The sequence below is a fragment of the Bufo gargarizans genome, chromosome 7 (assembly GCF_014858855.1).
Source record: "Bufo gargarizans isolate SCDJY-AF-19 chromosome 7, ASM1485885v1, whole genome shotgun sequence".
In the NCBI taxonomy this organism is placed as follows: Eukaryota; Metazoa; Chordata; class Amphibia; order Anura; family Bufonidae; genus Bufo; species Bufo gargarizans.
In genome coordinates, this window is record NC_058086.1 from 27,247,498 (window position 1) to 27,274,494 (window position 26,997).

General features: G+C 47.6%; 1 protein-coding gene across 3 annotated transcripts in view; it reads left to right on the forward strand.

Annotated features, from left to right (window-relative positions):
- Positions 1-26,997, forward strand: part of RNF220 (ring finger protein 220) — a 187,198-nt gene that overhangs the window by 56,127 nt on the left and 104,074 nt on the right. The window contains exon 2 of one of the 3 annotated variants that reach the window (XM_044301093.1): positions 8,561-8,567. The exons of the other annotated variants lie outside the window; for them this stretch is intronic. Coding sequence (XP_044157028.1) covers positions 8,561-8,567 — 7 coding nt within the window. The remainder of the gene's footprint in view (positions 1-8,560; positions 8,568-26,997) is intronic. 3 annotated transcript variants of the gene reach the window in all.

The window sequence follows — 26,997 nt, forward strand, 5'->3', positions numbered from 1 at the left end:
CTCAGTGTGTGACTGTTGTGCTCAGTGTGTGACTGTTGTGCTCAGTGTGTGACTGCTGTGCTCAGTGTGTGACTGTTGTGCTCAGTGTGTGACTGTTGTGCTCAGTGTGTGACTGTTGTGCTCAGTGTGTGACTGTTGTGCTCAGTGTGTGACTGTTGTGCTCAGTGTGTGACTGTTGTGCTCAGTGTGTGACTGTTGTGCTCAGTGTGTGGGTACTGTTTCCCCGATCTGATGGAGCAGCAGGCTGAGCGTGTGCTGCTGTGTGTAGCTCTTAGTCTAGACTGGATGCACTGTAGAAAATACATGGAAGTGGGTGATGTGGGCGATGATGATGGGTGAGCAGTGTTCACACTGTATCGAGGATTTCAGTAGTAATAAGTCACATCACCTGGACTTGTGTTTTCTTTTGAAGACATTTCACTAGTTATCCGACTGGTACAAGAAATCTCCAACATTAAATACTGGTGACTCATGCTTCAGTCAGCATAATCTGCTTATCATAATCAACACAAGGTCCAGGACCTGTTGAATGTATTAGGTGTGATTAAACTGCCTTATAGTAGGTGTTGGAACAGCATTGTACAGGATACATACTATAACGAGGTATATTTAAAGGGCAAATAACCCTTCTATCAGAGTGTATTACAGTATAGTAGTGTTATAAGAGGAGCAGCTGATATCAGTCACATATGATGTAATGTCTGGAGGTTATATCAGTGCTGGAGCGTTATATATCAGTCACATATGATGTAATGTCCCTGGAGGTTATATCAGTGCTGGAGCGTTATAAGAGGAGCGGCTGATATCAGTCACATATGATGTAATGTCTCTGGAGGTTATATCAGCTCTGGAGCGTTATAAGAGGAGCAGCTGATATCAGTCACATATGATGTAATGTCTCTGGAGGTTATATCAGTGCTGGAGCGTTATATATCAGTCACATATGATGTAATGTCCCTGGAGGTTATATCAGTGCTGGAGCGTTATAAGAGCAGCGGCTGATATCAGTCACATATGATGTAATGTCCCTGGAGGTTATATCAGTGCTGGAGCGTTATAAGAGCAGCGGCTGATATCAGTCACATATGATGTAATGTCTCTGGAGGTTATATCAGCTCTGGAGCGTTATAAGAGGAGCAGCTGATATCAGTCACATGTGATGTAATGTCTCTGGAGGTTATATCAGTACTGGAGCGTTATAAGAGGAGCGGCTGATATCAGTCACATATGATGTAATGTCTCTGGAGGTTATATCAGCTCTGGAGCGTTATAAGAGGAGCAGCTGATATCAGTCACATATGATGTAATGTCTCTGGAGGTTATATCAGTGCTGGAGCGTTATATATCAGTCACATATGATGTAATGTCCCTGGAGGTTATATCAGTGCTGGAGCGTTATAAGAGCAGCGGCTGATATCAGTCACATATGATGTAATGTCTCTGGAGGTTATATCAGCTCTGGAGCGTTATAAGAGGAGCAGCTGATATCAGTCACATGTGATGTAATGTCTCTGGAGGTTATATCAGTACTGGAGCGTTATAAGAGGAGCGGCTGATATCAGTCACATATGATGTAATGTCTCTGGAGGTTATATCAGCGCTGGAGCGTTATAAGAGGAGCGGCTGATATCAGTCACATAGGATTTGTAATGTCTCTGGAGGTTATATCAGCGCTGGAGCGTTATAAGAGGAGCTGCTGATATCAGTCACATATGATGTAATGTCTCTGGAGGTTATATCAGCGCTGGAGCGTTATAAGAGGAGCAGCTGATATCAGTCACATAGGATTTGTAATGTCTCTGGAGGTTATATCAGCGCTGGAGCGTTATAAGAGGAGCGGCTGATATCAGTCACATATGATGTAATGTCTCTGGAGGTTATATCAGCGCTGGAGCGTTATAAGAGGAGCGGCTGATATCAGTCACATAGGATTTGTAATGTCTCTGGAGGTTATATCAGCGCTGGAGCGTTATAAGAGGAGCGGCTGATATCAGTCACATAGGATTTGTAATGTCTCTGGAGGTTATATCAGCACTGGAGCGTTATAAGAGGAGCGGCTGATATCAGTCACATAGGATTTGTAATGTCTCTGGAGGTTATATCAGCGCTGGAGCGTTATAAGAGGAGCGGCTGATATCAGTCACATAGGATTTGTAATGTCTCTGGAGGTTATATCAGCGCTGGAGTGTTATAAGAGGAGCGGCTGATATCAGTCAGATATGATGTAATGTCTCTGGAGGTTATATCAGCGCTGGAGCGTTATAAGAGGAGCGGCTGATATCAGTCACATGTGATGTAATGTCTCTGGAGGTTATATCAGCACTGGAGCGTTATAAGAGGAGCGGCTGATATCAGTCACATATGATGTAATGTCTCTGGAGGTTATATCAGCACTGGAGCGTTATAAGAGGAGCGGCTGATATCAGTCACATAGGATTTGTAATGTCTCTGGAGGTTATATCAGCGCTGGAGCGTTATAAGAGGAGCGGCTGATATCAGTCAGATATGATGTAATGTCTCTGGAGGTTATATCAGCGCTGGAGCGTTATAAGAGAAGCGGCTGATATCAGTCACATATGATGTAATGTCTCTGGAGGTTATATCAGCGCTGGAGCGTTATAAGAGGAGCGGCTGATATCAGTCACATAGGATTTGTAATGTCTCTGGAGGTTATATCAGCGCTGGAGCGTTATAAGAGGAGTGGCTGATATCAGTCACATATGATGTAATAATTTAATAAGAATTAAGCTATAATGGGTGTTTCTCAGCTGTCAGGAGTTCAGAGATAAGGGCTGTACATTCAGCAACCTGACGACTCATTGTGAAACTGAAAGCAAGGTAGTCTACAGAGGTTGAAACATAAAGGGGTCCTGTTATGAGAGGCCAGAATTCGGACGCTCAGATCTTACAGAACATTTATTAAGGGTTTTGGACACTTTTTCAACCTTGCAACAGAAGGGGAGTGGCTTAGTTAAAATGGGTGTGGTTTGTGAGAATGTGGCTACAAATGTGACACCCCGCACAATCCCCCCCGTACAGATAGCAGACCATTATCCGGTATCATGCGCAGTAGAGATCACGTTATAACGCTCCGGGACATTTCCGTGTGTAGGGATATTCCCTTCCTCTGTAATGCTGGGAGCTGCAGACAGTGCTGCAGAGCTGTATTCCAGGGTCCCACCATCAACATTTGGAATTGACCAAATGCAAATAATGATGGTTATAGCCGGTCCCGGCGGAGCGCGCACATCCCCAACTGCGGGAAGCCTTATTACAGTAATGTTCCTGAGTAATATTAATAACCCTAAAAGAGGCTCGAGACAGGAACAATGTCTGCCCGGAATAATTACACCGCACAGGCAGAAATCTCCGACCGCAAGGAGCGGGCAGAGGATGAAAGCAAAGCCGGGGACACAACCCGCTGCTGTAAATGGGGCTCCATCCAAAAACATGTGCAGCAAGTATACAGATCCTGATAAGGTGGCTGCCCCTGACTACACATGTAGCAGAGCTCAACTACACGGGCTGCATCATCTGTGCAGCACAGCTCTCTGCAGTCCCATGTAACACCACAGATAACATAATCATATAAACATGAGTTGTGATAAGCATCTCGGCCCTGCTACATCGGACTTACTACTGCCCTGTGCCCTTGTGATTCTAACCCCTAATATTTTATAAACACTTGCGTGATCTGTCGATGCGGCCTGCAGTATAATTAATCAGAATTACTTCCCCATTCTTTACACTGCAGGCTGCACCTAGAGCAAAATAGAAACAATTTGTAACTTTGGCAAAGAATGAGTAACAGAATGACGCTCTGTCTGACTGTGCGCTGCTGAGGGTCTGGTTCAGTTACATCGACATCTCACAATTTCTACGGCTATTTGCATCTGTAGGTAGAAAAACCTACAAGATCTTCCGAAATGTGGCGCCCCTGTCGACGCCATTCTTTGAAACATCTGGGCGCTTTGTTTTGTGGTGTACGGGTGCACGAGCCCCAGTGCAGTCCCCTCCCCGTGGCTCTGAAGAGGTTAACACTTAACCAGGGGTGAACATGGAGGGTAGAAGCGCCGGCGGTGCAGAGGGGAAGAGACAACTCATCAGCCTCGCCAGTCCCCGGTGCTCAGGCTGGAATGGATCACAGGAGACTCATTACACAAAACAAATATTATCGCTCAGTGAAATGATTTATGGAGAAAAATAAAATAAAAAACACACAAGCAATGGCGGCGCCCCCTCCCCCGCCTTATTGGAGCGTTATTTATGGCCAAAAGATGCTTAAATGAAAGCCGGCAGCTCCCAGCGCGTTTCACTGCAAACTGTCTACATTTTCAGTTTTATTGGCAACTTAAAAACATCTTTTTTTCGCTGCTCGCTGCCTCGTTCACATTTTTTATTTTTTTTTACGATGGCGCACACAGAGCTGGCTCAGATCTAAACGCCGCTTGTGCGTGTCTTCTGTAATTGACCAAAAATGCAACATAAAAAGACAGCAGCAAGAGCAGCGCTCCTCCAGCATCTGCTGCCACACAGGGAAGAGGAGTGTACGAAGGAGCGCCCCCAGATCAGGGAGCCCCCCAGAAATGATGTCCGGGAAAGAGGGCGGGGTTAGCCAGGCGGGAAGGACGACACGGAAAAGGCAGGGAGGTGTAAAAACTGGAGTGGGGGCAGAAGAGGGGCATTTATGAACCCCCCCTGATCCAGAATCCTGTGATTAAGAAGTGGCAAGCTAGGGATCTTCAACTTTTTATACTTTAGCATTTATCCACCATTCACTGCAGTTTGGGAAAGTGACTGTGCTCCGCCCGGCCGGTGAATCCGAGAAAAACCTCAGTCTCAACTCTATCCCAGGAAAAGATGGCGCCGAAAGTGGAGAAGCAGCTCCAGACCGGAGAGTTTGTGCGACATTTGATAAGTTTGAGAGAAGTCCCAGCGACGCAGACTCCTCGGACCTGACTTTACAGTCACACACCTCTTAATAAATCTGTCACATCTTGCGCTGTCAGTGCGCCCAAACTGTGGGGCAGCAGAGACTGGCGGTAGGGTTTCTGGGCGTTCCCTGGCGTACCTTCTGATGGGAAGACGAGGCCCCTGCTGCTGAGCCTCACACACTTTTCACTATGTCGTTATGATAAAGTTATAAATGGTCGGGCAAAATGCCACGAAAACCTGCCACCTAGGTCGGCCAGAAACTGTCGCACAGGCTTCAGAGACCCTCAACGTTTCTTGGCTGACAACCGGCATATGTGTCGCACCCTCTCAGCGGTTGTCACTCCACCCTGAATGGTATATATTGTGGTGTGCAGTGCTACGTTTTTAGCCTCCATTTCTATCCGGGCCTCTGCTGCATGAGCTTTAATGGCCTCCATATTGGTCACCCAGCTTTCCCAGGAACAGATGGTTATTTCTGGGAGATGCTGGCAGAGTTGTCAGTGCAGAAGCTTCTACCTCCCCCCCTCCTATTTACTTTCCTGATTTGGGACCTCCAAGTGAACCAGTGCCCCCCGCCCATCGGCCCCCGCCCCATACTCTCTGTTGGGTCTGATTTGCGTTTCTATGGAGCCCTTAACTATGCAATGGGTTAATTCAGCAGGACACCTGCAGCGCTGGCAGCCAGCGGAGGATGGAGGAGCTTCAGGAAGGCGCGGAGATGAATGGGCGCAGGGATCTGCTGGTGGTTGTATTCTCGCAGGACCCCAGCTATTCTATTGTCACGCTGGCAACTCCATAAATAAAAGGCGCACCGCCCCCCCGCTGATGGCCGCAGGAGGTTAACAGCTGTACATGGCATGACAAAGTGAGGCCCATTCATAGGGGCAGCAGAGAGAAAGCCCCAACGACAGGGGGGTAACAAGGCCGAGCGCTGACAGACGGGTAAGAGATCCTGCAATTAAAGACACAAAGTCAATCGCCTCTCAGTACAGTCAGTGGGGGGGTCAGTCAGTGTGCTGGGAGATAATGGGTTAATCTGGTAACAGATGACGGGAAGGACACAACACCATTCTAATAAAAAACATCCTAAAAGCCTCTTCCCCCGGAGCTGCGCTGTCCCTGCTGCCCTGTTGTGTGGGGGAGGGGAACTGACAACTCTTCCGACCACATTTCGTGACTGTTGGTTCCTATGTTTTGGAGGAAGGAAGTTTTAGCCAAAACTGGGAGCAGATCCATAACGGTGAGAGGATCCGAGCCTCTCAGCGTCGTGCACGCGGTGCGGATAAACAAGGATTTCCAGGCAGATTTTAAACGTGTGGTTTTAAATGTTGTTTTGCCGCAGATCTCGCCCTTCCAGTGAAAAGGGCGAAATCTGCACCAAAAATCGCCAACATAATTGACATGCTGTGGATTTCGAAGTTCCAAGGTAGGTCAATAATCACACACGAAAAAGCGAAAAAAGCGATTGATTTGTCTGATCTCATCCACTTTGCTCTGTATTACGCTGCAGTTTTTCTGCACTATTTTCAATAGCCCTGCTTGCTGTCAGGGAGCAGCTTACATTTAGGGCCTGAATCCTAACCTGACCTTGTCGTGTTCACACTGCTGGAGATCAGGAAAGGACAGAGATTGGCGCCGCTGATCCATTGTAGCAAACCTCTCACAAGTCCTCACAGGTCTTTAGCTTCTAGATGCAAACCCAGATGTTTCCATTCACTGAAAGCCGTGCGTAACAAGTCACATCTACATAAGAATGGATGAGAGCCATCATCTGCACAGTGACGCTTTATGGCTGTGTTCACACAAGGATGTCGAGTGCAGAAACGCAAGAGCCTATTGCATCCAAAAACCGACTTCACAGCCAGCGGTAAAGGTTTTTGTCATTCTTAGCAGACATCTAGGACCTTTCCAGAATGATGGCCGGATGGGGGGAGTAGTCATCATCTGTAGGGGAGGTTATGTGGACAGTGATGAGGTGACGGGAGGAGGTTATGGTGACACGAGAACAGTAGGACCTTCCCAGAATGGTGGCCGGATGGGGGGAGTAGTCATCGTCTGTGGACAGTGATGAGGTGACGGGAGGAGGTTATGGTGACACGAGAACAGTAGGACATTCCCAGAATGGTGGCCGGATGGGGGGAGTAGTCATCGTCTGTGGGCAGTGATGAGATGACGGGAGGAGGTTATGGTGACACGAGAACAGTAGGACCTTCCCAGAATGGTGGCCGGATGGGGGGAGTAGTCATCGTCTGTAGAGGACGTTATGTGGACAGTGATGAGGTGACGGGAGGAGGTTATGGTGACACGAGAACAGTAGGACCTTCCCAGAATGGTGGCCGGATGGGGGGAGTAGTCATCGTCTGTGGACAGTGATGAGGTGACGGGAGGAGGTTATGGTGACACGAGAACAGTAGGACCTTCCCAGAATGGTGGCCGGATGGGGGGAGTAGTCATCGTCTGTGGACAGTGATGAGGTGACGGGAGGAGGTTATGGTGACACGAGAACAGTAGGACCTTCCCAGAATGGTGGCCGGATGGGGGGAGTAGTCACCGTCTGTAGGGGACGTTATGTGGACAGTGATGAGGTGACGGGAGGAGGTTATGGTGACACGAGAACAGTAGGACCTTCCCAGAATGGTGGCCGGATGGGGGGAGTAGTCACCGTCTGTAGGGGACGTTATGTGGACAGTGATGAGGTGATGGGAGGAGGTTATGGTGACACGAGAACAGTAGGACCTGACAGGTTGAAGCTTCCACAGAATACAATACAATATGCGGCGAGGACAATGAGCGCTAATCACTCGCTCCTCGGGTTAGAAAACAATTTTTTGTGTATTTTTGCATGAAAAAAAGGAAATTTCCAGATGCCGGGAAATGTCTGCAGTGAAGGAAGCCTTGTAATAAGAAAAGTTTCCATTGCAGGAAGGTGAAATAATAAACTGAAGCTGCACCTGCCGAATAATTTCAAGGCGTCTTCAATGCGCCTCTTGTTTCCGTTAATCTGTTCCATGTAGAGAAGATGTGGGAAAAACCCAGCATTATATGATAGAAGCCTTACATAGATGTAACATGCGTGTGCACACGCCATGTGCTGAGCCGCTAGTACCTCCAGCTTTAAAGACAACTGTGGAGAAGACTGTGAAATGGGAAGGTCTCCCCAAAATAGAAAATCTACAGGAAAGCTGAGGGCAGTCCCTGGGGGGGTTTAATGGCCGCCATACGAGTTGCCATCATAACTTGGAGAAACATTTTAGCCAAAACTAAATTTTGCTCACAATCTGCATTGATCCGTTTTGACACAGAAAACTTTTTGCAATAAATCATTTCCCGTCCTGCTGAATATCTGAGATGTTTCGGCTAATATTCCGGCATTCGGGACGCGAGCGCTGCCCTGAGTCCTCAGCGTGATTCAATTTGGAGACCTCTATTTACAGACGTCTGGCTATACAGGATCATTTATTGGATTTTCCATGAAATGTTGCTCCCTTAATTCTGTAAAGCTTGGTTTGCTCACATCTCCAGGGGTCCGGGCTGCAGGATCAGGTTGCTGAAAGATGCATCTATTATTTCTTCTATCTCTCTCTCCTTCTCCCATCCGCGCTCCTGCCCCTGACTGATCCCTCAGACCCATTGTTTCCCGCTCACAATTTCTGGAGCCATAAATCTCCATGTCTCACCTAGCTTTTCCAGACTCCTGAGAGGCTCATTCATCTGGTTATGCTCCGCTGCCAACTTCAGACGGGCCAGAGATCTCTACCAGGGCCTCCCGTGAGTCATATCTACTCGAGCCTCAGTCTCACCCCCCCCCATAGGACCCTGTAGAGTCCTCCTGACTTGCGGCAGATCGGCGAAGCTGCATACGTTGCGCTCTTTCCCGCGTTGTCGTTTTATGATGTTGTTCCATGGCACATATACATTTACTGCTCCAGGACTGGACGTGCAGTTTTCTTCCGTGTGGTCCGAGGTCATTCGTCTCCTGAAATGTTCCAAAGATTGCTGAGAAGAGCAGTTAAAAAATAAATATGGCACTAAGTGAGAGCTGGAAGCGGCGGGGAGCGCGGGCTAAAATAAATGCTGTCTTGTTGGGGTGACATATGTTTCACATGTTGAGTAAACAAGCGGCGTGAGGTATCGCACCACCCGATGGTGCGGAGGTTGGGGTCAGACCCCTCCCATTGGGTTCAAGGAGAAGCCAGGGCGCACCAGGGAGAGACATCGGGTCACCGGCATGGCTTGGTGCTGCAGTGACTCCGTCTGATGGGATCTCCGGCTTTATAACTCCGCCGACCTGTACTTTCCCGGATACTGTAAGATTTATGTTTTCCTGCATTTTAACCCACAATTTGCAGCATCTCCCCCTCATTACCCCCAGTCTGATTACTCAGCTGTTTTACAAATTACTTCAAAGCTGTAAGATGCAAAACGTTACCCACTGTGAGGGCGCCATCTGAATCCTGGATCACCTGCGCAGCCGCCTGTGTGGTCCGGCTTTCCATATAAAAGCATCCAGGCAACTGTGCAGGAAGAAGAGACTTGTACAAGGCATTTACTATTGAGGATCCTGACGTCCATCGTACCTGGGCCACGGACTGCTCGGCACGGAAACATATACAACCCTTTACGGATACAGGAGCAGCGCAGCGTCCAGTAAATCTCAGCATCACGGAGGCCAGATAGTCACATTCACCGTCAGTCTATGGGCCATGACATCCTGCTGCCACGTAATAAGAGACCGCCCCCCGGCAGAGCTACCATGCACAACCTTTTACACAGCGTCATCACACTGCCAGTCAGGGAAAACCTTCAGTAACTTTTACAATGATTTCTTTTATACATCGACTCAAGAAAAAGTTGCAGCAGCTTTCAAAGTCTCAAAAAGCACAACCTATAAACTATTACAGGATCTATACTCATCATTTAACACCATTTACAGTGAAAGCACTGACACTGAGCATAAAATTATCCTATACTCATCCTGAGTTACATCCTGTATTATACTCCAGAGCTGCACTCACTATTCTGCTGGTGCAGTCACTGTGCACATACATTACTTATCCTGTACTGATCCTGAGTTACATCCTGTATTATACTCCAGAGCTGCACTCACTATTCTGCTGGTGCACTCACTGTGTACATACATTACTTATCCTGTACTGATCCTGAGTTACATCCTGTATTATACTCCAGAGCTGCACTCACTATTCTGCTGGTGCAGTCACTGTGTACATACATTACTTATCCTGTACTGATCCTGAGTTACATCCTGTATTATACTCCAGAGCTGCACTCACTATTCTGCTGGTGCAGTCACTGTGTACATACATTACTTATCCTGTACTGATCCTGAGTTACATCCTGTATTATACTCCAGAGCTGCACTCACTATTCTGCTGGTGCAGTCACTGTGTACATACATTACTTATCCTGTACTGACCCTGAGTTACATCCTGTATTATACTCCAGAGCTGCACTCACTATTCTGCAGGTGCAGTCACTGTGTACATACATTATTTATCCTGTACTTATCCTGAGTTACATCCTGTATTATACTCCAGAGCTGCACTCACTATTCTGCTGGTGCAGTCACTGTGTACATACATTACTTATCCTGTACTGATCCTGAGTTACATCCTGTATTATACTCCAGAGCTGCACTCACTATTCTGCTGGTGCAGTCACTGTGTACATACATTACTTATCCTGTACTGATCCTGAGTTACATCCTGTATTATACTCCAGAGCTGCACTCACTATTCTGCTGGTGCAGTCACTGTGTACATACATTACTTATCCTGTACTGATCCTGAGTTACATCCTGTATTATACTCCAGAGCTGCACTCACTATTCTGCTGGTGCAGTCACTGTGTACAGACATTACTTATCCTGTACTGATCCTGAGTTACATCCTGTATTATACTCCAGAGCTGCACTCACTATTCTGCTGGTGCAGTCACTGTGTACATACATTACTTATCCTGTACTGACCCTGAGTTACATCCTGTATTATACCCCAGAGCTGCACTCACTATTCTGCCGGTGCAGTCACTGTACATACATTACTTATCCTTTACTGATCCTGAGTTACATCCTGTATTATACTCCAGAGCTGCACTCGCTATTCTGCTGCTGCAGTCACTGTGTACATACATTACTTATCCTGTACTGATCCTGAGTTACATCCTGTATTATACTCCAGAGCTGCACTCACTATTCTGCTGGTGCAGTCACTGTGTACATACATTACTTATCCTGTACTGATCCTGAGTTACATCCTGTATTATACTCCAGAGCTGCACTCACTATTCTGATGGTGCAGTCACTGTGCACATACATTACTTATCCTGTACTGATCCTGAGTTACATCCTGTATTATACTCCAGAGCTGCACTCACTATTCTGCTGGTACAGTCACTGTGTACATACATTACTTATCCTGTACTGATCCTGAGTTACATCCTGTATTATACTCCAGAGCTGTACTCACTATTCTGCTGGTGCAGTCACTGTGTACATACATTACTTATCCTGTACTGATCCTGAGTTACATCCTGTATTATACTTCGGAGCTGCACTCACTATTCTGCTGGTGCAGTCACTGTGTACATACATTACTTATCCTGTACTGATCTTGAGTTACATCCTGTATTATTCTCCAGAGCGGCACTCACTATTCTGCTGGTGCAGTCACTGTGTACATACATTACTTATCCTGTACTGATCCTGAGTTACATCCTGTATTATACTCCAGAGCTGCACTCACTATTCTGATGGTGCAGTCACTGTGCACATACATTACTTATCCTGTACTGATCCTGAGTTACATCCTGTATTATACTCCAGAGCTGCACTCACTATTCTGCTGGTACAGTCACTGTGTACATACATTACTTATCCTGTACTGATCCTGAGTTACATCCTGTATTATACTCCAGAGCTGCACTCACTATTCTGCTGGTGCAGTCACTGTGTACATACATTACTTATCCTGTACTGACCCTGAGTTACATCCTGTATTATACTCCAGAGCTGCACTCACTATTCTGCTGGTGCAGTCACTGTGTACATACATTACTGATCCTGTACTGATCCTGAGTTACATCCTGTATTATACTCCAGAGCTGCACTCACTATTCTGATGGTGCAGTCACTGTGTACATACATTACTTATCCTGTACTGATCCTGAATTACATCCTGTATTATACTCCAGAGCTGTACTCACTATTCTGCTGGTGCAGTCACTGTGTACATACATTACTTATCCTGTACTGATCCTGAGTTACATCCTGTATTATACTTCGGAGCTGCACTCACTATTCTGCTGGTGCAGTCACTGTGTACATACATTACTTATCCTGTACTGATCTTGAGTTACATCCTGTATTATACTTCGGAGCTGCACTCACTATTCTGCTGGTGCAGTCACTGTACATACATTACTTATCCTGTACTGATCCTGAGTTACATCCTGTATTATACTTCGGAGCTGCACTCACTATTCTGCTGGATTTTATTGGAAATAGTAAGAGTATGTAAAGGATCAGTACAGGATTGCAATGTGTTCACAATGTGGCTTCACTTTCTGTGTAAATGAATTCTATATATTAGTTGGAGTTTTCCTTAGGGATGAGGTAAGTTGCACAGGTTGGTATCTCGGACACCGGTAGATCGTTCTATGGATTTAGGGCTGATAAGACATTTTCATATCGTTTGCTCTGTCCTCTCGTTCCTCTTCTCCATAATCGACATATTACCCATTTTATTGCAATCAACCTTTGCCTGAGGCCGCGCTCCCCCCGACTCCTCACCGGGACATGAAAATGTCAAATGTCCAAACACGCTGATACTTGACCTTTCATGAAGATGGATGGATGTTTTCAATGTGCTGAGTCTTAGATGGACATATGGATGAGGGAGGACAATGAGATGATGAGGAGGATGATGAGGAGTGCGCAGAAGAAGCAGCCGCCTGCTGACGGGAAGGTGTGTAGAGCAGCCATGAGACGTAAGGCGATACTATAACCCCCAGCCTCCCCTCGCACATCTTCCCCTAAGCTGGTTTGTTTAACCTCAATGACATTCACCCAGAACCATCACACGTACTGTTTTGACTCATTGACAAGTCTCACAATTTGCAGTGAAGGGCGGCTGATGGCTCCCCCTGTAAATTATTGAGTTGCAGGCTTGAGTTACAGCCTGAGCCCTGGGCTTGAAGGCTCACACCGAGGCCTCAGAAGCTTTCAGCGTGTGAAATCCATTGATCTGGATATTTAACAGGAAGACACCATTGTATCCAGGAGCTCCTTTCTTCTCAGACTCCTGTCAGGAGTGAAGAACTGGATCCTGGACCAGCAGACTCCTTCTTTCCGCTGCGCGGACGGACGCATTGCACTCGGTTCCTACATCTGGACCTCTGCTGCCGCCAACAATACCTACTCTCCATATCTGGTAGGGTTTGGAGCAGCGGCAGTCCGTGAGCTCGGACTCGTAACGCGCTGAAACGATGAAAACACGGAATGATCGGACGCTCTTGTCTGCTCCATGTCAGAGAAAGTCTGGAAGACTCAGAAAAACTTCAGGCCAAAGCTTGAGCTCCGCCTCTGGAGGAGACGCTGCTCCGGGCGCCGCTGTGCGCTCGTGTATAAGTAGTTATAGTCCTGGAGCCGTCTCCGCTTCTGTCAAGTGGTTAAAAATGTTACTGTTTCTCAGTTATATACGGTCCACGTTCCGTCAGATACAGACAGGAGCTCAATGAAGCCGGGACATGGCGTCTGTGTCTATAGCACCCGGAATGTGCCCTCATGACCTGCTATATTGGGGCCACGTTCTGTCAGATAGAGACAGGAGCTCACTGTGGCCAGGACATGGCGTCTGTGTCTATAGCACCCGGAATGTGCCCTTATGACCTGCTATATTGGGGCCACGTTCTGTCAGATAGAGACAGGAGCTCACTGTGGCCAGGACATGGCGTCTGTGTCTATAGCACCCGGAATGTGCCCTTATAACCAGCTATATACGGTCCACGTTCCGTCAGATACAGACAGGAGCTCACTGCAGCCAGGACATGGCACATTCTGGGTGCTATAGGCACAGAGGCCATTATGACCAGCTATATTGGGGCCACGTTCTCTCAGATACAGACAGGAGCTTACTGCAGCCAGGACATGGCGTCTGTGCCTATAGCACCCGGAATGTGCCATTATGGCCAGCTTTATAGGGGCCACGTTCTGTCAGCTACAGACAGGAGCTCACTGCAGCCAGGACATGGCGTCTGTGTCTATAGCACCCGGAATGTGCCCTTATAACCAGCTATATACGGTCCACGTTCCGTCAGATACAGACAGGAGCTCACTGCAGCCAGGACATGGCACATTCTGGGTGCTATAGGCACAGAGGCCATTATGACCAGCTATATTGGGGCCACGTTCTCTCAGATACAGACAGGAGCTTACTGCAGCCAGGACATGGCGTCTGTGCCTATAGCACCCGGAATGTGCCATTATGGCCAGCTTTATAGGGGCCACGTTCTGTCAGCTACAGACAGGAGCTCACTGCAGCCAGGACATGGCGTCTGTGTCTATAGCACCCGGAATGTGCCCTTATGGCCAGCTATATTGGGGCCATGTTCTCTCAGATACAGACAGAAGCTCACTGCAGCCAGAACATGGTGTCTGTGTCTATAGTACCCGGAATGTGCCCTTATGACTAGCTTTATAGGGGCCACGTTCTGTCAGCTACAGACAGGAGCTCACTGCTGCCAGGACATGGCATCTGTGTCTATAGCACCCGGAATGTGCCCTTATGACCTGCTATATTGGGGCCACGTTCTGTCAGACACAGACAGGAGCTCACTGCGGCCAGGACATGGCGTCTGTGTCTATAGCACCCGGAATGTGCCCTTATGATCAGCTATATTGGGGCCACGTTCTGTCAGATACAGACAGGAGCTCACTGCGGCCAGGACATGGAGTCTGTGTCATATGTCAGTGGCACCAGAACCTGTGGGAAGTTGCCACCTTCATATTCATCTTGCAGAAAGACCCCAAATATATATATATATATATATATATATATATATATTTGCCCATTGCTAGCAGCTGAGGACGGCAGTGACACTTCTCCCCACTGGGAGGAACAGGACCCTCTGGTTGTTCCAGCCATTGATTGTCTCTTCCATATGGGGGGGTGCAGGGTCCGGTGTCTGATTCCTCCATTAGCACTGGATCAATACGCAAAATGAGAAGAGGGAATAAAGCGAGTGGGAAGGGACAGGAACAGCGCCCTATCAAAACCAAATAGCTACAGACACCAGAACTAATGAAATTAGCATCATGGAAGCCAAAACAAGGCACTTTAACCTTTTACTTTGCCAATTAGTGTAGACAGAGGCAGGGATTGTCTGCGCGGCCGCCATGAGCCTCCAGCTGAAGGGACGGATCCTAGGACTGGTGGGTTAATTGGAGTGAAGCCACCCGATGTGTGAGGCAGCTGGGCACGGTCCACGGGGCCAGTGATAGTCCAGACAACACAGCCGCCTGCCCAAAGAGGGGTCCCTGACCGTGCAAACAGAAGGGGCCCCTGATCGTGCAAACAGGGGCAACAAACTACAGGTGCAGCCAAAGCTGCAAACCACACAGCAGTCTACACGTTACAATGGCAGAGCAGTCTCGGGGAGATGGACTGTTAACTATGACTCCGTACAAGCCATGACCGCAGTATGTCCTAATGACAGTGCGAGCATTTATTCTCTGATTATTGCAAAAAGTATAAAAACTCATAATCTAAAACCCACCTCCCACAGCACAAAAATCTTGCCTGTAACGTGCAGCTAACATACCGAAAGGAACACGCAGAGGTTACCAAGATCCATACTGGACAAGGGGCCACAGAGCAGTACCAAGGTCCCGGGGCCACAGAGGCGGACAGTACTACTAAGGTCCCGGGGCCGCAGAGGTGGACAGTACTACTAAGGTCCCGGGGCCGCAGAGGAGGACTGCAGTATAAGGTACTGGGGCCACAGAGGAGGACAGCAGTATAAGGTCACGGGGCCACAGAGGAGGACAGCAGTATAAGTTCCTGGGGCCACAGAGGAGGACAGCAGTATACGTTCCTGGGGCCACAGAGAAGGACAGCAGTACCAAGGTCCCAGGGCCACAGAGGAGGACAGTACTACTAAGGTCCCAGGCCCGCAGAGGAGGACTGCAGTATAAGGTCCCGGGGCCACAGAGGAGGACAGCAGTATAAGGTCCGAGGGCCACAGAGAAGGACAGCAGTACCAATGTCCCGGGGCCACAGAGGTGGACAGTACTACTAAGGTCCAGGGGCCACAAAGGAGGACAGTACTACTAAGGTCCCGGGGCCGCAGAGGAGGACTGCAGTATAAGGTCCCAGGGCCACAGGGGAGGACAGCAGTACCAATGTCCCGGGGCCACAGAGGTGGACAGTATTACTAAGGTCCCGGGGCCACAAAGGAGGACAGTACTACCAAGGTCCCGGGCCCGCAGAGGAGGACTGCAGTATAAGGTCCCAGGGCCACAAAGGAGGACAGCAGTATAAGGTCAGAGGGCCACAGAGAAGGACAGCAGTACCAATGTCCCGGGGCCACAGAGGTGGACAGTACTACTAAGGTCCCGGGGCCATAAAGGAGGACAGTACTACTAAGGTCCCGGGGCCGCAGAGGAGGACTGCAGTATAAGGTCCCGGGGCCACAGAGGAGGACAGCAGTATAAGGTCCTGGGGCCACAGAGGAAGACAGCAGTACTAATGTCCTGGGCCACAGAGGAGGACAGCAGTACTAAGGTCCTGGGGCTACAGAGGAGGACAGCAGTACTAAGGTCCCGGGGCCACAGACGAGGACAGCAGTACTAAGGTCCTGGGGCCACAGAGGAGGACAGCAGTACTAATGTCCCGGGGCCACAGAGGAGGACAGCAGTACTAATGTCCTGGGGCCACAGAGGAGGACAGCAGTATAAGGTCCTGGGGCCACAGAGAAAGACAGCAGTACTAAGGTCCTGGGCCACAGAGGAGAACAGCAGTACTAAGGTCCCGGGGCCACAGAGGAGGACAGCATTACTAAGGTCCCGGGGCCACAGAGGAGGACAGCAGTATAAGGTCCTGGGGCCACAGAGGAGGACAGTACTACTAAGGTCCCGGGGCCGCAGAGGAGGACTGCAGTATAAGGTCCCGGGGCCGCAGAGGAGGAAGGCAGTATAAGGTCCTGGGGCCACAGAGGAGGACAGCAGTACTAAGGTCCCGGGGCCACAGAGGAGGACAGCAGTACTAAGGTCCCGGGGCCACAGAGGAGGACAGTAGTATAAGGTCCTGGGGCCACAGAGGAGGACAGCAGTACTATACCCTGTTACAAGTTCTACACCAGCTTGTCATTGGCAGGGCCCCGAGACCTCCAGTGTGAGGACGCAGTAGCTGCCCGCCTCACAGTATTGCATTATGGTCTGCAGGATGGGGCCAGTAAAGTGCTCCCCTCATGTTCACTTAACACCACTAATTACGTGACATTTAACACTATGTTTTCCTTGTGCTGAGGATACAGACAGACAACACACAGCTGACCCCTGACCTCCTCACGGTGACCTTGCTGGGGTCAGATAACCTCCCGTCGGGCCTTGTTGGGGGTCTGTGCTGACACCTGTCCCCTTGTGGCTCAGCCCCAGACCTGCAGCAGCTCATCCTATCTGTGCTGGACATCTATGGAACATCTGCTGGTCACTTGCTGGACCAGAGGCAAACAAGGTCAATGACATCCTGAGACCCGAGGGCCCTCGTGTTCAGCCCCAGCGGCACTTACAGACTTAAGAAGCCGATCTCTACTAATAAGAGTTTGCAAACATTTTTCACTTCTTGTCCCGGAAACAGCAGCTTCCTCTGTTCACATTACAGGGATAATCCCCTCTAAAAACAAAGCCGAGACACCTGCGCCTCCTCGCCGGCTGCCTCCATCCACTGCCCGGACTGTGGCCTGTGTACACTATAGGAAGATGTGCCGTATACGACTATGGCTTTCCTGGGTAGATAGACAAAGGAGAAAGTCTCCTCACTTCCCAATTGCTGAGATATCCCCAAGACAACACTTCCGGTCACGAGGACGCCCACTGTTGTGCCTCCATCCACTGCCCGGACTGTGGCCTGTGTACACTATAGGAAGATGTGCCGTATACGACTATGGCTTTCCTGGGTAGATAGACAAAGGAGAAAGTCTCCTCACTTCCCAATTGCTGAGATATCCCCAAGACAACACTTCCGGTCACGAGGACGCCCACTGTTGTGCCTCCATCCACTGCCCGGACCGTGGCCTGTGTACACTATAGGAAGATGTGCCGTATACGACTATGGCTTTCCTGGGTAGATAGACAAAGGAGAAAGTCTCCTCACTTCCCAATTGCTGAGATATCCCCAAGACAACACTTCCGGTCACGAGGACGCCCACTGTTGTGCCTCCATCCTGGCTTACATGATGGATTTTTGGAGCAAAATGTTGCATCACACATTAGACATTTATTAAACGAATGCCCAAAAAAGATCCGCTCCTCCATTTAAAGTGGGCGTGGCTATCTTTTCTCTAACTCTGTAACATATTTACTTTTTAGCCATTTTTTGGTTCCCTGTTCCTTCACCTTTTACCTTTTTTAGATGTTTATTCCTTTATATTGTTATAAAGATTTCCTAGCGCTTCAACTGTCTCCATTTCTTCTGATTATTTGCATCTGATGTTTTTTATTATTTGATTTTTAAACATCTTTCATAAAGCAACGTTTTTGATAGAATTTTAAAAAGTGCGTGTGGATTCTGGTTCGACGGCACATTAACCCCTTCTTGACCAGCACTATCCATATACAGTGCTGGTCGGGTCTTTAGCAATGGCAGCCACTCACAAGCACGATAGCCGCCAGGTGCTAATATCTGTGATCGGCGATAATGCCAACTGCAGACATCTAACCCCCTCAGATGTCACAGTCAAATGTGACCACAATATCTGAGAACTAACCTTAGCCCCATACAAAATGGTATCAATGAAAAGTACAGATCGGCCCGCAAAAAATCAGCACCCCTATAAACCCCCCCCCCCCTCCCCCCATAAAACTATATAAATGTGGTATCTCTGTAATCGTACTGACCCGGAGAATGAAGAGCACAGGTCAGTTTTATCTCATAGGGAATGCTGTAAAAACAAGATCCATAAAACGATATAAATGTGGTATCGCTGTAATCGTACTGACCCGGAGAATGAAGGGAACAGGTCAGTTTTATCTCATAGGGGACGCTGTAAAAACAAGATCCATAAAACTATATAAATGTGGTATCACTGTAATCGTACTGACCCGGAGAATGAAGGGAACAGGTCAGTTTTATCTAATAGGGGACGCTGTAAAAACAAGATCCATAAAACTATATAAATGTGGTATCACTGTAATCGTACTGACCCGAAGAATGAAGGGAACAGGTCAGTTTTATCTCATAGGGGACGCTGTAAAAACAAGATCCATTAAACTATATAAATGTGGTATCACTGTAATCGTACTGACCCAGAGAATGAAGGGAACAGGTCAGTTTTATCTCATAGGGGACGCTGTAAAAACAAGATCCATAAAACTATATAAATGTGGTATCTCTGTAATCGTACTGACCCGGAAAATGAAGGGAACAGGTCAGTTTTATCTCATAGAGAACGCTGTAAAAACAAAACCCATAAAACTATATAAAATGTGGTATCTCTGTAATCGTACTGACCCGGGGAATGAAGAGAACAGGTCAGTTTTATCTCATAGGGGACGCTGTAAAAACAAGATCCATAAAACTATATAAATGTGGTATCTCTGTAATCGTACTGACCCGGAGAATGAAGAGAACAGGTCAGTTTTATCTCATAGGGGACGCTGTAAAAACAAAACCCATAAACTATATAAATGTGGTATCACTGTAATCGTACTGACCCAGAGAATGAAGGGTAACAGGTCAGTTTTATCTCATAGAGAACGCTGTAAAAACAAAACCCATAAAACTATATAAATGTGGTATCTCTGTAATCGTACTGACCCGGAGAATGAAGGGAACAAGTCAGTTTTATCTCATAGAGAACGCTGTAAAAACATAACCCATAAAACTCTATAAATGTGGTATCACTGTAATCGTACTGACCCGGAGAATGAAGGGAACAGGTCAGTTTTATCTCATAGGGAACGCTGTAAAAACAAAACCCATAAAACTATATAAATGTGGTATCACTGTAATCGCACTGACCCAGAGAATGAAGGGAACAGGTCAGTTTTATCTCATAGGGAACGCTGTAAAAACAAAACCCATAAAACTATATAAATGTGGTATCACTGTAATCGCACTGACCCAGAGAATGAAGGGAACAGGTCGGTTTTATCTCATAGGGAATGCTGTAAAAACAAGATCCATAAAACTTTGTGGGAACTGTGTTTTTTCCAGTTTCCACCCCATTTGGATTTTTTCCAGCTTCCCACTTCATTGTATGGAATATTAAATGGTGCCATTAAAAAGTACAACTTGTCCTACAAAAACATACAGCTATGTGAATGGAAAACGTAAAAAGTTATGGCTCCTCGAAGGCAGGGAGTAAAAAACTGAAACGCATAATGGAAAATTGCCCGGGGTAGAAAGGGTTAAGACTGCAAGTTGCTGCAACCATGACAGTTCTCATGAATCAAACAGATGCTGGTAGCTAGTGGCTGCAACGTGGCCACATCACGTTTTATTAGATGCAATGCAACCAGCGGGACACTGCGATGTGTGCCGTGGCCAAAGCCGACATGCAGCCCTGCCCTTAAGGTCGCTCACCTCAGCTGAATTCAAAGAAGACGCCAGGCCTGAGATTTAGCGCATCTCGGCACATTCACCACATGTCCAGAGCGGCTCCTCTGTAACTCAATCTAAAACATAGACCTGTGGCCACAAACCAATACAAGCCTAGTAAATCGTCCCCAACGTGCGGACCCACATCCCATCCTGAAGAGTGGCAGTGTGACGGGGATGGAGATTAGGGACCACTCGGGGGCCCTAAGACAAGGCTGCAATGTTTGGATCTACTGGAAATGATTCCATGACATGTACCGGACAAGAATTGTGCGACCTCTGGAGACATTCAGCGGATGATGATGATGCCACCATGTTGGACTGATCGCCCAGTTACCGTGCATCTGTTAGGGTACTTTCACACTAGCGTCGCTGGATTCCAGCAGGCAGTTCCATCCCCAGAACTGCCTGACAGATCCGGCAATCTGTATGCAAACGGATACCATTTTGTAGACGGATCCAGACGCAGATCCGGCTTACAAATATATTGCAATACTGGATTCGTCTCTCCGGGTGTCATCCGGAAAAACGGATCCGGTATTTATACTTTTCACATTTTTAAAGGTTTGCGCATGCGCAGACCGCAAAACCGGATCTGTTTTTCAAGAACACTTAGGGCTGGATCCGGCATTAATGCATTTCAATGTAAAATAATGCCGGCAAGTGTTCTGGAATTTTGGACCCATGCTGCAGTATTTTCTCCTTCTAAAAACCGTACAGTCCTGATGCATCCTGAACAGATCGCTCTCCATTCAGAATGCAGGGGGATAAAACTGATCCGTTCTTTTCCAGTATTGAGCCCCTAGGATGGAACTCAGTGCTGGAAAAGAAAACCGCCAGTGTGAAAACACCCTTATAGATACATCACATTATATATTAGTTTAGGAATCGTTCTGCTGCTAAAACATGAAAAACCAGGACTAACTCAGTCAATGTCAAGGAGAGAGCGCCAGCGATGCCGCCATAGCCCAGGCTCAGGTTAAATGGACTGACCAGCCTGCAAGTGATTAGTAATAAAATTTTAACAGGAGTCCCTATGTGCGTCTTTCTGTCAGTTTTATGGGGCCATTTACTGCCAGAGATATGGGAAGGTCTTAAATCTCCCCTGACCGAGGGGTCTGCACATAGCGGCGTCCATGGTGCCCCCCCAGGAGGAAGAGAGGGGATTGTGAGAGGAGGGAGGATATGGAGGGTTAGAGGCAAATACTCAGGAAAGAAGACCGATCCATAAGCGTGCAGTAATAAGGTGGTAACACCGGGAATATCAATGTACTGCAAGCTGCAAAAATACAAAAAGGAAGAAACATAGTAAAAAATATAAAATAAAAAAATACTACACAAAATATTAAAATGTAATAAAAGTCAAAATAAAAATGGAGGAAATGATAAAATACTGAACAAACAGGGGTCGGAGATAAACGTAAACACGGAACGCTATAGACGGTTGGGGGGGGGGGGGGGGGGGGGGGGCCGCCCCCGCAATATACCGGTTATTAGAGAACTTTTTTTTCCATCAAGGCTTTATTGATACCGGATATGGTGCCGAAATGGTTAATGCACTTTTTTATTTTATGTTTGCCGATATTTTCATGGCCTTGTCCGCCGCTAGACTTTACATTCGCTCCGCTGTGTATTTACATCAGCACCAGGTCAGCAATTCCACAGCCGAGGAGATGGCCATGTTAAAAAATTCATTACCTAAAGAGGCAAGTCGTAATCTCCGGGTGTGCAGAGCCAGGGGCCGCGTTACCGTCAGGGGGGCTGCGGCGCACTCATCTCGCCAGCTTATGAGCGCGGATCTGAAACCTTCTTTATTCCCCCCATAGGGATGGCAAATCTTCGGCACTTGTCTGGCGCCTCAGAGGTTAATCAAACGCTGCTTTTCCGAAACGGTAAATAGCGACAAATATAATTTAAGAACATGATATTTCAGAAATCGTAAACTTTTAATTTATTTAATTTATTTTTTTATCTTTTATCTTTTCCGTCCTGTACAGCGAAATCTCACTGGCAGAATTGTTTACATATTTATTGGGTATTCAATATGGCGGCTTCCAAGATGGCGGAGGGGTTGGATGACCTACATCATGGCGATGAAGGCATAACCATAGCTGAGGCTTCTGGTGCAATAACATCAGATGGATATAATTGCCCCCAGGCCCCGCCCTCCGCGCCATTTGTCATTTTTATATGCACAATTTCTAAAATAAACCCTGCAGCTCATCCCGTCTCAGGATGATGGATGCGATAGTCTGCCAGGCATTACAATCTGCAAGTGAGACACTGATTCAGCTTAATAAAAAAAATGGTGTCACGGAGCAGCGGGGTCAAAAAGGCAAAGTTTCCGTAGAGGTGAATGGCGAGGAAGAAGCAATCGCACGGCGTCAAACTCCTTGTGAGTGGAGTAACACGGGAGGAACTTGGGGTGAGATAAACGGATTAAATCAGCCTAATCTCTGCTGCTCCGCGGACAAAGCGCTTAATAATGTGTCAGCCCTGCAGCACTATTGTGTCCGGCCATCCTTCAAGTGGCCTGTGCCATCGGCCTAACTGAATTATCCGCGGGTGCGGCGAGGTGAGCGCGAGGTTGTCCAGCTGCCGAGTGCAGCTCCATCCCTGCAGGACGACAGATTGCCTGCTCCTACGTGGGCTGCGGGGTCTCTGTCCGCCATGTTACAAGGGTTCTATGCAGGTAACGGGCTGCAGAAATAGAACCGCGCACAGTGTAGATGAAGCAGAGCCGAGTGTGTCACTTTGTGGAACAATGCAGCCACACACCGCCTCAGCTCTGCTGCGTCTGTGTATGCCATAGCCTGTCCATGATGATATCCATAACGAGCCACCTAATAAAGAAATGACCTCAGGCCCTCGAGTTGCCTTCATTCTCTTACAGTATATCTCGGGGTCCTGGCACCGCTACGAGTTATAGGGGTACTCTTACCCATCTCACTGCAGTGAACCAGGTGGCTCAGGATGAACAGATTCAGCTAGGAATACATTATCTATGGCTATGGTGCAGAAGAAAAAGCCCCACATTGCTCCGGCATTATTACTACTGGGACCCGGAACTAATTCCAGTTCTCATTTTACCATAAATTACAGGTAATTGGACAGTGATTGGGCAGAGATGGAGCAGAAGGCCAGAGGGGTCATTCGGCTGACCTCTAGATTGAAGGTCATCGTCCTCTGCCCCTTTAATGTTTGTGGCAGTAATGATGGTAAAATGTAGTTACCAAAATGCACTTGAGCCGAGATAAAAGGGACAAACAAAGAACAATCAGCGAGGACGAGGCACGACGCGCGACGCGCGACAGATCCGACAACTAATGCTGACACCTGATTGGTCACCAGGGAGCGTCCATGTGAGAAGAAGTGATGGCGAAATACAATGGAAACTGTCATTAATATAATCAGCCATTATAATCAATAATGTTATCATCAGTAATTATATTCAATATGATCAGCCATTATAATCGATATCAGCCATTATAATCAATAATATAATCAGCCATTATAATCAATCATATAATCAGCCATTATAATCAATATCAGCCATTATAAGCAATAATATCATCAGCCATTATAATCAATATCATCAACCATTATAATCAATAATATAATCAGCCATTATAATCAATAATATTATCAGCCATTATAATCAATATCATCAACCATTATAATCAATAATATAATCAGCCATTATAATCAATATCAGCTATTATAATCAATAATATTATCAGCCATTATAATCAATACATTCATCATCATCATCATTTGTTACTATCAGTAATCTCATCATTTTCGCTCTCTGGGACTGGACTCCGCTATGTCCGTCGTGTACAGTTTTAATGGAGCGGCAGTGCGCGCGCTCGGCCGGTGATCGGTTTTCGTGATGGTGGCTCTCAGTGGTCACCTTCCTCTTAGGGGCTCCTGTAATATCTTAGGAGAGCCCCTTTAATACAGTGATTTCGTTGCTGCATCCCTGACCGGATTCCTCGGCACAATTTACAGTCCTTGTCCATTTCTCCTACGTTCGGCCGGTTGAGATTCCGCCATCTTTGACTGCAGGGCTCATGTATATGCTCACAGAGTCGTGCGCTCTCCTATGACCATTCGCAGTCCGTGGACCTCCATTCATTTCCAGTCCAGTCCTATAAAGTATCTAGAATCAGGGGTGGAGCTGGAAACCATTGCACCCAAATTCTAAATCTGTATCGGCACCAGCATCGGGGGCGGCGGACACCCCTGTGGTTACCCACTACCTGGACTCCTCAATGACTGGCTGGACTCCATGCTGCTGAACTTCTTCACAAACGCCATTGATTAGAAGGGTGCAGGGGGAGCGGACCACCCGTAGATCAGCACAGAGGTGTGACCCTGTGTGGGCACTGCAACATGAGGGAGCAGCGTCTAAGGATGACGCCTAGGGGATGGCGGGCTCATAATCCAGCGCCATTTACGGTTTGCTTTAGGGCCCCTGGTTTATGGGGCCCCCATTATGTCCTCTCCTACTGAGAATAACAGCCTGCATGTGGCCATCTGCTCTGGAAAGTAAAGTGTTAATGCAGTATCAACCCAAAGACTCATAAATTTCCCGCCGGACCTTTTTTCCCCCCTGTGAGAGGTAATTTGCCCTTTTTTCCGCTCCCCCTTCTTTTACTTCCTTCTATGACCCCCAAATGCTTCTCTCGCCAAAAAAAGACAATTATAAAGACTTATTGTCATTATGATGAGTCTCCTTCTGAAAGGAGAAAATCTCTTCCATTCATAATTTATACCCTCAATTACTATTAATAAAGAAATATTTCAGCGGAGGGCCGCCTGGGAAAATAGCGCGTAACATTGCATTAACATTCTGTTTGAACATTTTCATCACATTTGTTAGGGAGTTAATAAGAGAAAACCGCGCTCCTGACTTCCCTGCTGAAATTATGGGCTGACGATGATGGTTTAATCTTTAGACTTTATATAATATATTCACTTTACTAATTGAGCTGTTGCAGTCTTGGGAGCGGATGTGCTGATGGAGTGCCGGATGATGCTCAGGGCGCGCCGCGGCGTTAAGGAGACGCTGTGACACCCCGCACAGAAAGGTGACGGACGCGTTAGCGGGCGCGCGGAGAACGTCCATCAGATTCCTCTTCGTGTATGTACGTACCTCAGGAGCGGATCAGTCCGCGGTGACACTGCTGTCGCAGTGGGTGTGGCTTCATATATACACTTACAGAACACTGATCTTCCCGCGTCTGACATCACCAATATCATCAGACTCAACACTATTCAATAAAATCAGCGCGCGCGTTATTAGGTGAGATCTGCATGGAGCTTGTATGTTCTCCCCGTGTTTGCGTGCGTTTCCTCAGGGTCTCCGCAGACATACAGTGAGGACAGGGGCCGACGTGTACAGCGCCGCAGTATATGTGAGTGCTATACCCAGGACGCAGCAATGGGTGAAGTCGCACTGTAAGCAAAGCTTTGACGTTTTCCAATTTGAAAGAGGTGGTGAGATTTGCATGTGGCCCCCACTATACGCCAGGAGGCATTCTTCCGTATATATGTCCTACCGTGGAGACTTTTGGCACAGCACGGACGCCCATTTTTGGACACGAGCCCCGTAATGCCTTATATATTGTACTGTGGTAATGTTACATTGTATCAGCGCTACAATGTACACAGCGACCATGAGTCACGTGACGCGCAGAGGGTCTCTGCCTTCATTCATCACCTTCTGGGAACTTCTATCTTTTAACTACCAACTTGGGGGAGACGGCGCGCCCCCCACCACCCGCTCCCTCAAGTTACTAATGAAAACATGAACATTTTCTCTCTCATTCTAGTAGCATCCCCTGACCTTCGTGTGTGTCGGGGGGATCGTACAGGGTGAGAGATCAGGATGGCGGGCGCTTAGTTCACCAGGAAATCACATTACGACGGGCCGGCTGCTTTATCCAGCGGCCAGATTGTCAAACATGATTTTATTACACTTAAGATTATCTGAGAAAATAAATGGGTGCGGGCTGGGAAAGTGGGACTCATTAATCAGCATCGCCTGAAGATGCCCCAGCGACGAAGGTTAACATGGCAGCTGCTCACAGCCAGCGCGGGGTTAATGTAGACAGCACCTGTGGGGGCTCGACAGGTTACTCTGCCTGCTCGGGAAGTCAAGGCTAATTTCTTTCTCTTAATTATTATTTTTTCCACACCACGCTCGCGCATACACATAACTCTA